The 12740-nt window shown below is 35.8% G+C and overlaps 1 protein-coding gene across 1 annotated transcript in view; it reads left to right on the top strand.

Annotated features, from left to right (window-relative positions):
- The window catches only part of Zdhhc15 (zinc finger DHHC-type palmitoyltransferase 15), a 129981-nt gene that overhangs the window by 70691 nt on the left and 46550 nt on the right, over nt 1-12740 (top strand). Inside the window, exon 4 of the mRNA XM_010631276.2 lies at nt 10834-10954. Coding sequence (XP_010629578.1) covers nt 10834-10954 — 121 coding nt within the window. The remainder of the gene's footprint in view (nt 1-10833; nt 10955-12740) is intronic.

Genomic DNA, 12740 nt, shown 5'->3' with positions numbered 1-12740 from the left:
TTCCTTGCAAGCCCAAGGACCCGAGTTCAATCCCCAGTACCAAAAAAAAAAAAACATGGAAAAAATTATGAGGCATTTCTAACACAAAAACTACAGTGCCTGGATACATTCTTCAGCCTTCGGCAGTTAATCTGCTGAAACTAAAGTAAAAACTGAATGACAGTAGCCATTGTTTTGTAATAGAATGTGAAAGTTAGAATCTTTGGATAGAGTTAGTATTTGCCTATTCTAGCTTTTACCAAGTTGTACCTCAAAATCATATGTCCGTTTTTCTTTCCACTGGTTATATTAAAGAGAGACCTTTTATTCTTAGATACTTTACACGTTTGACAGAAAAAGCTTTTTGTTTTGGGATCAGTTGAATTCACTAAATTGTAAAATCTCCAGTGCTTTCACCATGTTAAAGTTATTAACAGGTATTTTTCTTTTGTTAGCAGGCCTTGTTCATTAAAACGAGAGAATATGTAACCAAACGCAGACCAGTTCTATGCAGGATAATGATAAATTCCCTTCTAGCTCTATTGTAAATTGTTGTACAGATGTCCTATTTCAATTACAAAGGTTCAGCAGCTTATTCTTGTACAAATGTTTTAAAATATGGCTTTTCCAATTGGATATTGTATTTTTTTAAGTCTTCTTGAAGGCACTTCAATTGCTGCTAAATGATGTTGCTTCTTTGCTAAAAAATTAAATGACCTTTGAAGGTGCAAGTTGACTGTACATCATAGAGAAATATTAAAAGAGATATTGGGCATTCACTAACAATCAAGGCATATAAAATGAACCAGGTTGGCCATATTGAGTTCTTTAAGTCAGTTTCCTGGGTTCTAGGGCTGTGGAGCATATAGATTCTAGATTTATGGTTATTCAACATTTCTAGAAAGGTTCTTACCATCAAGGTGGGATGATGGTCGTCCCATAAACAAGTTTCTTGTGGTTTGTACAGGTTTGTTAAAATGTGAATACTTCCTAACTGCTTTGTATGGTAGAAACCAATATTTTTTAGGATGCTGTGTTTCACTCCTATGAGCAATTTTTCTTTATTGTCACATTCATAATGCTCATATTTACATGTAAGTTGTTCATGTTGCAGAAAACAGAAACTTCCACAAAATCCCCTTAATATTGTACAGTTAAACTGTGGCTCTTATTTCTGATGTTGAAAGCCATTTTGTTTTTTCACTGTACATAGACACATTGTCTCTTTAAGACGCTGCTGAAATTGTAGAGAATGTAGCCAAAACAGTAATAAACAATGACAGTTAAAAAAAGGTTATTAATGACCACCAAACCAGCACTCCATAAACATTCTGAAACATATCCTAGGCAACAATGAAGCTAGCAATGACAGAACGTCTAATACAATGAATGCACTAGGTAGGGTAAGCAGTTAGTAGAAGAGAAATAGAATTAGCAAAAAAATATAAATAAACAAATTAAGCAATGCCATGGATAAGTCAATACCTCCCAGTAATAACTCACAATGTGAATGGTCTTAATTCCCTAATTAAAAGACACACACTGGCAGAATGGAAAAGTAACATAACCCAATAATATCTGTATACCATAAACACACTTCACTCAAAAAATAAATCATAGGCCCACCCAGATTCCATCTGTAAGTGCATACAGATCCCAGGGAGAAGCCCACATGGACTAGAGCTACACTGGTGCTAAATGCTAAAATGCTTCACACTAAAATCAGGAACAAGGATGTCTATTATCACCACTGTTGTTCAATACAGTTTTGGAAACATAACCACAGCAATAAGACAAGAGAAAGAAATAAAGATAGGAAACAAAGAAGTTAAACTGCCATTATTTGCAGACCATATGGTACTCTATATAGAAATCCCAAGAAGTCCAGCAAAAGTCTTCTAGACATAATAACCAAATTCAGTAGTGGCAGAGTTGACATGGCAAACTAGTTTTTCCAGGAGTTCCAGAGCTGCGTGAAATTAGACAGCTACACCACCCCCAGCACCCCAGGCCTCCAAGAAGCACAGACTAATGAGGAGTGGAGCCATACGGGTGACCCACAGCATCACCCCAGTACTACCACCACCCTGCCTCTGGCCTCCTGGTTGTTCCAGCATCTGGGTCCATACCACAGAGGCACAGGAGATCATAAAGGCCATTATACTATGCTCCAGAAGATAGAGCATAAGTGAACAACAGAAAAAGGGCCTCTCTCTCAGGCTCCTTGATGAAAATTGAAGCCCACTGAAAAAGTTAAAAGAATGTCTGCATTAAAGGCACACATGACCACAGTGATTGGTAAGTTAGAGGAATCACTACCTCCCATTAGAACCTGGACTATCTTCAGGGGAAGGTCAGCTGGAACCTGTAGTAGAACCTTGCAAAGTTTAACCCTGCAGGAGGTCAGGGAGCTCAACCTAGGCTTTGCACCCAGAAATTATCCTGAATCTCAAGGGTCTGCTGCTGGCTTGATGAGACTAATGACATAGAACTGCACACTGCTGCCCACATTGTCCATTGTGACAGCAGAGACATAACCTGAAGGAGGACCTTCATTTTTGTTATTTTAAAAATTATTCTTTTAGTCTTTTTCTCTTATTAATTTTTACTTTTTAATTTGTCTTTTTCCCACTCTTCAAATTCTTCCTTTTTTCTTTTTTTTTCTATTTGTTCTCTTTTCTTTCTCTTTCCCACTCAATCTCTCACTCTCCCACATTGTTCTTCATCTCTCTTTATGTTCCTGTTGCTGCCTTAATTTGGATTTCTTCTTTCTTTTTAATTTTCTTCTCTCTTTTTCCTTCTCTTGATTGTCATTAGTTTCAAAGAAAAGTGAGTACAGTTTTTAGCTTCCCTGTTGTAGTTAGTTTGTTATATTCTTGTCTTTGTTTTTTCATTCTGTCTTTCTCTCTTGTCTTGAACACTTTCCTAGAGTTTGCCTGATCGTCCTGTCTCCCCTGGCTTCACTTCTAATCTTCTCCTATCATTCTACCTGTCTGTCCCTCTCTTCCCAACTCCTTCCAAGTCTCCCTCTTTAAGGGTAAAGTTTCTCTATTGAAGAGTTTATTCATTATAAACATATTTTGGTTGGTCCTTGATTTTTATTTAATTCACACAGTTAAAGGTTATAGATTAATAATGACTACAAATTGTCATTTTCTAAGCTGTGCTTGATGTTGCTGATTGTATCACTTGGGCTAAAGTGTTGTGATTGATCTAATTCCTGTCACTATGGAAATGAGAGTGTCTCCAAGTCATTAGAGACTCAAAACCTAAAGACCAGCTATATCTGGAAGATCAAAATATTATCCCAGGAATTAAACCGAGGATAGCACCAACAACAAAAATAGAAATGAGAAAACATTTAAGCAAGGCACAATCACAGACTTCCAGCTCATCAAAGGCACATTCTAGGGGAAATGAGATGGAAAAGTCTGACAACCAACCACCAGGATGCCCTGACCTGATAGCACAGGAAGTAATGGAACAGGTGAATGAGGCTGTAGAAAAATTCAAAACAGAAATAATTTCCCAGATAACTACAGAGATGGTGAGCACAACAAAAAGACATGATCAGAGACTCTAGAACATAAACAGATTAAAAAAATACATGAGCTTGGACCATGATAGAAGCAATGAATGCCCAGCATAAGAAAAAAATGGAAACCATGAAACAGATTCAGATATCTAGGAGAGAAAAACAAAATGCTATGGAAAGTACACACAACAGACTAAGCCAATCTGAATACAGAATATCAGATATACAAGATAGAATGATGGTCAGTGACCATGAAAAGAGAGATCTCTTAAAAACAGTAAAGGACTATGAGAAATCAATCCAACAGCTCGTAGATGAGGCAAAGAAGAATATTATAAGACTGATAGGAGTCCATGAAAAAGCAGGAGAATGTACAAATGACATAAAAAACTTCACAGAATTAATAACAACCAACTTCCCAAACAGAGGGGAAGAATGTGACATATAGATAATTGAGGCATATAGTACTCCAACCAGCCATGATCAAAAAAATCTATACCTGGACATATAATAATCAAGATCCTGAAAACCCAACAGAAGAACAAAATACTACAAAATAAAATCACATGCAAAGGAAAGCCCATCAGAATCACAGCAGACCTTTCAACACAAACCCTCAAGTCAAAGAGAGCCTGGACTGAGGTATTTCAAGCCCTAAAAGAAAACAACTGCCAACCTATACTGATGTATCCTGCAAAAGTATCTTTAAAACTCGGTGGGGAATTAGTATTCTTTCATGACAAAGAACACCTGAGAAGCTTCATGAATAACAAACCAACATTCCAAACAATTCTAAACAATATTCTAGAAAAAGACAATGAAGGTAACAACTGCATCAGGCCCAACAGAGCAAATCCATTAGGCAATGCAAGAAGTTTAAGGGAGAGGGTGAAAAATTAAAAAGGGCCAACAACAAGGCAATAACATGACAATGATAAGTCAATAAATTTCAGTTATAACCATTAAGGTTAATGGCCTCAATTCCCCAATCAAAAGAAATTGACTTGCAGAATAGATTAAGAAGCACAATCAATAATATGCTGTATACAAGAAACACACCTAGTTCAAAAAGAAACTCATGGACTAAAAGTAAAAGGATGGTATACAGTTCTCCATGTGACAGGATCCCAGAAAAAGGCAAGGGTAGCTCTCTTATTTGACAACAAAGTAAATTTCAAACCAAAACTAATTAAGAGTGACAAAGAAGTTCACTACATCCTTGTAAAGGGAACAATCCATGAAGAAGAAATGACAATCATAAATATATATGCACCAAATACTAATGCCCCGAATTATACAAAACAAATATTAAGGGACATGAAAAAGCAAATAATCACTAATATATTTGTAGCTGGGTCCTAGATACCCCATTATCACAAATAGAGCATCTAAACAAAAAATCAACAACAAGGGCCAAGGATTTAGCTAAGTGGTGCCACCACCTGCCTCGCAAGCACAAGGATCTGAGTTCAATCATTGGTACAAAAAAAATCAACAACAAAATAGTAGAATTGAACCAAGCTTTTGAACAAATGCACTTAATAGATGCCTACAGAGTGGCCCAGCCCACAAAATCAAAATATACATTCTTTTCAGCTGCACTTGGGTCTTTCTCCAAAAAAAACCACATACTAGCTCATAGAATATGTTTAAATAAATGCAAGGAACTGAAGTTATCCCATGTATATTATCAGACCATAGTGCAGTTAATCTGGAGATCAATAGCATAAGAAACTGGAAGAACTACACAAACACGGGGAAATTGAACAACGCTCTCCTGAACAACCAATAGGCCACAGGGGAAATTAAAGAAATTATGCAGTTTTGACAAATAAATAATAATGCCAGTACAACATACAGGAATCTGTAGGACACAGTAAAAGCAGTTCTAAGAGGGAAATTTATGGCAGTGAATGCCCACACTAGGGAAAGAGAACAAGCTCAAATAAACAATCTAATGCTGAATCTTAAGCTCCCAGAAAAAGAAGAGCAAGATAAAACCAAAGCTCATACCAGGGAGGAAATTATAAAGATCAGACCAGAAATGAATGCAATGGAAACTAAGAGAATGACACCAAAAAAATCAATGAATCAAAGAGTTGGTTTTTTTCAAAAGAATAAATAAAATTGATAAACCATTAGCCAACCTTATCCAAAAAAGGAAAGAAAAGGCTCAGATCCATGCAATTACTAATGAAAAAGTTGAAGTCACAACAGATCTATCAAAAATCCAGAGGATCTTCATTTCCTACTTTGAGAACCTATACTCCAATAAAATGGAAAACATAGAAGAAATGGACAGATTTCTAGATATATATGAATTACCAAAGCTGAACGAAGAAGATAAAAGTTCTGAACACCCCAATTACGATCAGTGAAACTGAAAACATAATTAATATATTACCAACAAAGAAATGTTCATCATCCTGGTGGCTTAGGAAAAGATTTCATGAATAAAACCTCAGTTGCACAGGAACTAGCACAAGCATTCAACAAGTGGGGATCTCTTCTTATTAAAAAGCTTCTGCAGGAGATACCACCAAGAGTGTGAAGAGACGACCCACATCTTACCAGGTTTACCCAAATTTTACCAGGTTTTCATCAGACAAAGGTCCACTATCTAGAATATATAAAGAACTTAGAAAAATCAGACATCCCAAATTGAATGACCCAAACCAAAAATGAGCATCTGAAATGAACAGATATTTCTCAAAGAAGTAGAAATAGTAAATAAACATATGAAAAAAATGTTCAATATCATTTGTCATTGGAGAGATGCAAATGAAAACAACACTGAGGTCCCACCTCACTCCAGAAAGAATGGCTGCTATCAATAAATCAACCAATAACAAATACTATCAGGGCTATGGTGAAAAAGGAACCCTGCTCCACTGTTGGTTGGAGTGAAGACTGGTGCAACCACTGTGGAAATCAGTATGGAGATACCTCAAAAATATACAGTTACAGGTCCCTTTTGACCCAGCTATTTTCCTACTGGGCATCTTCTGAAAAGAATTAAAAGTATCACACCACAGTGATATATGTACACCCATGTTTATAGCAGCACAGTTTGTAGTAGCTAAAAGTTGGAACCAGCCCAATTACCCATCAACTGGAGACTGGATAAAGAAATGTGCTTTTTTAAAAAAATAAAGTTGAGTACTACTCAGCCATAAAAAATGAGAAATTAGATACATTTATAGCTACATGGATGCACAATGAGTGTATACTCTTTTTCTTTTTTTGTTTTTATTTTTTGGTTTTTTTGTTTTGTTTTGTTTTGTTTTGTTTTTTGAGACAGGGTCTCACTATGTAGTTGAGACTGACCTGGAACTCACTGTGTATCCCAGGCTGGTCTCGAACTCACAGTGATCCTCTTGCCTCAGCCTCCTGAGTACTGGGATTACAGGCGTGCGCCAACATACCCAGCCTTGAGTCGATACTTTAAGTGAAATAGGACAGACATTTGTAAATAATGAATAGTTTCTCTGATGTGTATAACTGAAGGTGTAAATAAGGATCAAAAGCCTTAATAGATTTTGTGAAATAGGAAGAAACATTAGAAAGGGGAAGGGGAAGTGGGAGGGATTGGGGAAGGGACTTAATATGAGAAAATGAAAAACCGGAAATAAAGTCTTTGTAAATAGGGAGTGGTTAAGATGTTGAAGGGAGTGCAGGAGAAAGGAAAAATAAGAATCAAGATAGCTTATGTAAAGGGACAAATTTCCAATGGTGAATGTCATTATATTGTATACTTAAAATGTACCAGTAAAATTAAATTTTTAAAAAGTAATTCATAGGCTCAAAATCAAGGGAGACAAAGCAACATTTCATATAATGGCAACCCCCTCAGAATGGAGGTTTAGCTGTCCTATATTTAGATAAAGTGGACTTCAAGTCAAAACTGACAAAAAGAGGTAAAGATGTTCACTCTTTATTGGTTAGAGGAACGATGCAACAGGAAGAGGTAGCAATATTTAACATATACGCCCTGAAAAATGTAACATCCAATTTCATAAAGCAAGTGCTATAGGACATAAAATATGATATAAACATGCACATAATTATAGTGAGAAGACTTCATACCTCACTATCACAAATAGATCAACTAGAAAATAAATCAATAAAGAAATATCATTGTTCAGCAAAACCTTTGAACAAATGGGCTAAATATATATCTACAATGAGTTCTATCAAACAACAGCAGAATACATATTCTCCAGAAGCACCTAAAACTCTTTCCAAAACAGACCACATAGTAGCCAATAAAGGTGAAATAAATGCAAAGCAATTAAAATTATACCATGCATATTATCTGATCATAGCACAGTAAAACTTTAAGTTCATGAGAAAACAGAAATTATGGAAATGCATAGAAACTAAACAAGACAGTCAAGTAAACAATAGGGTGCAAAAAAATCAAGGAAGGAATAAGATATTTGCTAAAACTAAATAATGCCAGTACAATACATCAAAATGTATTAGACAAAATGAAACCAGTCCTAAGATGAAAGTTTATAGCAGTAAATGCCTCCATCACAAAATGAAAGGTATCCCAAATAAATAACCAAACAGAGCACCTCAAATCCCTAGAAAAAGAAGAACAATATAAACACTAAATATAAAACCTAGCAACTAAGGAAGAAATGTAAGTCCACATTGATGCACTGCTGAATTCTACAAAAACTTAAAGACCTAACACCAATGCTCCTCAAATTCTTTAATGAAATTAAAAGAGGAGTAGTCCCAAAGTCATTCCTTGATGCAAGCATTACCCTCCTTCCAAAACCATTAAAGGACCCAATTAAAAAAGAGACCTATAGGCTGGTGTGGTGGCTCACTCCTGTAATCCCAGCACTCGGGAGGCTGAGGCAGGAGGATCGCTATAAGTTCGAGACCAGCCTGGGCTACATGGTGAGTTCCAGGCCAGTCTCAACTACATAGTGAGACCCTGTCTCAAAAAAAGAAGAGAGAGAGAGAGAGAGAGAGAGAGAGAAGAAAAAACCTATAGTTCAATTTTTCTAATAAATATTGATGCAAAAATCCTCAGCAAGATACTGGCAAATAGAAAGCAACAAATCATACAAAAGATCATACATACATCATGAGCAAATGGGCTTCATCCCACGGATACAAGTATTGTTCAATATATGCCAATCAATAGGTGTAGTGTGTCACATAAATAGGACAAAATTCATATGATCATCTCAAAAGATGAAGAAGATTCCTGTGAAAAATACAATATCCATTCATGTTTTTTAAACACCAAAGAAAAAAGATATAGAAGGATCTTACCTCAATATCACAGCCACATATGACAAGCCTATTGCCAACATCCTCTTGATATAGGGGAAATAGATGTAACTCCAAACTGCTAGGTATTCAAAACATGAATTTGTGCTCTCTAAAATTAAAGAATGAATTCTAGGAACATCAGAAGTTAAGAATGGCAAGAATTTATTGAAATATAGCTTCTGTCTAAGAGACAGAAGGGGGTCCAGAAAGTGGGTTTCCCACCAACCCTGCTTCTCAAAGGTCTTTTTTGAGACAAAACCATGAAGTGAGGCAGAATCAAAGTGGGATAAAACTATAGCCAACTAGTAAGATTGCTTAGATAATATTGATCCCCTGAGAAATCACAAGGTGGACAAAATTATGTCAACCAATAAGATTACAACTATAGTTGCTTAGGTAATTTTGATTAAATAGGGGTGCATTGAGGAAGCAAGTCACATAACAAGTGTTCAAGGATTTTTGGTCAGGGATATTTCCTGGAAAGGGTGGGTTAAGACGTTGGTCCCGGACCCAAGTGATTGATACCTATTTAGAATATCAATTACTGCTATTCATCCTTAGGGGAAGCCTGGAAGCACACAGTGTGGTAGTTTCTCTTCTTTTATGATGCTGGACTCCATTGAATGTATCTTTTTTTCATTAAGTTTATTGGTATATTCTAGGTATACAATACAGTTACATTCATCATTGGGATCTTGTACCTTTACATGATGTATCTTAGTTCTTATTTTTTCTCCATTCCCCTGCCCTCCCTTCACCACCTCCACCCTTCCCTATTTACAAAGACTTTGTTTCCAGTTTTTCCTTTTCTTATATTTTTTCCCTTCTTTCCCCTCTCCTCCCCTTCCCATTTCACCTACTTGTGTAGCCTTTTTCTTCCTATTTCACATTATCAGTTATACAATTTGAACCTTATTTACACTTCCTGTATTTTACAGATAAATAAATTTAGGGTAATAATGTTGGACTTTTAAAAGCAATTATCTACCTTTTAAATGACAACAGTGAAGCTTATCTCTACACATGATGTATCTTAGTTCTTATTTTTTCTCCATTCCCCTGCCCTCCCTTCACCACCTCCACCCTTCCCTATTTACAAAGACTTTGTTTCCAGTTTTTCCTTTTCTTATATTTTTTCCCTTCTTTCCCCTCTCCTCCCCTTCCCATTTCACCTACTTGTGTAGCCTTTTTCTTCCTATTTCACATTATCAGTTATACAATTTGAACCTTATTTACACTTCCTGTATTTTACAGATAAATAAATTTAGGGTAATAATGTTGGACTTTTAAAAGCAATTATCTACCTTTTAAATGACAACAGTGAAGCTTAAACCAATAAATTCTAACCTGAGATACTTAGATTTTTTTCTCCTCTATCTACCCTTTGACCCAGAGTAGTGAAATATATATGACTTTGGAAAACTGATGGCATGTCTTTTGCAAGAATAACAAACTATAGAATTAAAATGGTAACACACTCCATACCAGACTAAAAATTTCTCAGATACATAGTGTGAATATCTAAATTTCTACTCATTTTCAAGATTTGAATAGGAAATATCATAAGCAGGCAAATCCAGCTTCTCCAAAAATGTCATCAATGTCACCTGTAAAAAACACAACTTCAAAAGCACAGTTAGCCATCAACAAGATCCTGGTAGCAGTATGTTATACATCTGTCTGTGACATTTGTTATAGTAGAATGCAATGGAAAGACAGTGAGTCTTGGAATCAGGAATTAAATTTGGAGAATTAAATTTGGAACCATGCTTTGCTACTTAATAACTGATGCAGTACAACCTTGGACAAGACACCTTCTCTAATTTTTATTTTGTTTATAAAATAATGCCACATACCTCCTAGAGTCATAAATGTTGAGATGAAATCCAGTGAAAGTTATAAGATAAATTGTTAACCTGGGCTTCAAGTATGGGTAAGAAATGTTTTTATTTAAGTAGTTAATGTTTTTAATCCATTCTGTGAACCTTGGAAAATAAAGTGTTGCCTATCACTTCTGCTTCCAGTTCCACTTGTCCTATACAGACAAGGAGCGCTATGAAAATGAAGAGAGACCTGAGGTCCAGAAGCAGATGCTCATCGATATGGCAAAGAAGCTGCCAGTTTACACGAGAACCGGGAGTGGAGGTCAGTTCATTCAAAATCAGCTTGGAAGGGAGTTTAGCAAGGAACTTAGAAAGAGTAAGTCATACATATTGCCAGGGGAGGCTCTGTTTTTTCTCATCTTTTGAAAACCACTATGAGATTTTTCTTAGCACTTTATTACAAAAATCTTCAAACATAGATCAAAATTAGAAGAATTATGAACACCTGAAATACCTAACACTGGATTCTACAATTAACACTATTATATTGCTTTATCTTATATTGCTTCATCATATATCTGTCCATGTATCCATCTCTTTATACATCTTCAGTAGTAGAGCCTGTTTTTTTGAATTCCTTTTATATTCAAGATAATAGTCCTTTGTCTGAGGAGCAGCTGATAAAAATGTTTTCCCACATTGTAGGTTGTCTCTTAGCTCTGTTCGTGGTCTCTTTTGCAGTGCAGAATCTTTTTAATAAGATGAGATCCCAGTTGTTGATTCTTTCTGCTAGTTTCCATGATATGGAGGATTTGTTCATAAAGTCTTTTCCCATGCCAATGCCTTTGAGAGTTCTGCCTAACATATCTTCCAGCAAATTTAGTGTTCCTTTTTTAATATTTAGATCTTTAATCTACTTGGATTTTTCAGTAGAGTTTTTAATCTCCTTAATATGTGTTTGAATCTGTTTTATGGATTCCATTTCTTTCCTATGCTGGGCATTCATGGCTTCTATCATGGTCCTGAGCACCTCTATTTTTTGGTCTGTTTCTATTCTAAAGTCTCTAATCATGTCTTTCATTGTGCCTACCATCTCTGTAATTATCTGGGAAATTATTTCTGTTTTGAATTTTTCTAGAGCCTGATTGATGTTTTGTTACTTCCTGTGCTTGAGTTCAGAGTGTTCTGGTGCTTGATTGTCACACTTTTCCACCTCATTTCCCCTAGAATTTGCTATTGGTGAGCTGGATATCTGTATTTGTGCCTTGAGTAAGTGTTTTCTCATTTTTTATTTTTGGTGTTGGGCTGTCCATGGTTTAATTCCTGCATTAGTGCTTTGATCTTCCTGATATAGCTGCTCTTTAGGATTTGAGTCTCTAATCATTCAGAGACACTCTCATATCCATAATATCAGAAAGGACAACTCATTAAATCATTCACAACCCTTTAGCCAAATTGATACAATCAGCAACACAGTAGCATGAAGCACAACTTAGAAATTGTCCATTTGTGGTAGTTATTAATCTATCACCTTTAATCATGTGAATTAAATAAAAATTGAGGACCATCCCAAAATATGTTTATAATGAATAAACTCTTCATTGTAGCAGCTTTACCCTTCAGGTTTGGGACTTAGAAGGTGTTGGGAGGAGAGTAATAGATAGGTTAAAGAATAGGAGAAGGTTTCAAGTGAAGTCAGAGGACACAGGATGATCATGAAAACTCTGGGAAACTGTTGAAGACAAGAGGGAAAGACAGTGCAAAAGCAAAAACAAGAATAGAACAATTTAACAAATAGGGAAGCTATAAAGTATACTCACTTTAATGACCATTAAGTGAAGAATAAAGAGAGAAGAAAAGAGAGAGAAGAAACCCGAACTAGGGCAAGAAGGGGAACAAAAAGGTAGATGTAGATTAACTTGGGGGAGCCAGAGACTGAGCAGGAAAGAGAAGAAAGAAAAAAAGGAAGACTTTGCAAGATAAGAAAAAATAAAAATTAAAAATAAGAGGAAAAGAAAAAAATTTGAAGAGCCTCTTTCAGGGTATATCTCTGCTGTCACAGTAGACAATGTGGGCAGCAATGTGCAGAACTAAGGCATAGTCTCGGC

Source organism: Fukomys damarensis, unplaced genomic scaffold (assembly GCF_012274545.1).
Source record: "Fukomys damarensis isolate Sample0158 unplaced genomic scaffold, DMR_v1.0_HiC HiC_scaffold_39, whole genome shotgun sequence".
Taxonomy (NCBI): Eukaryota; Metazoa; Chordata; class Mammalia; order Rodentia; family Bathyergidae; genus Fukomys; species Fukomys damarensis.
This window is presented reverse-complemented; position numbering and strand designations above follow the sequence as displayed.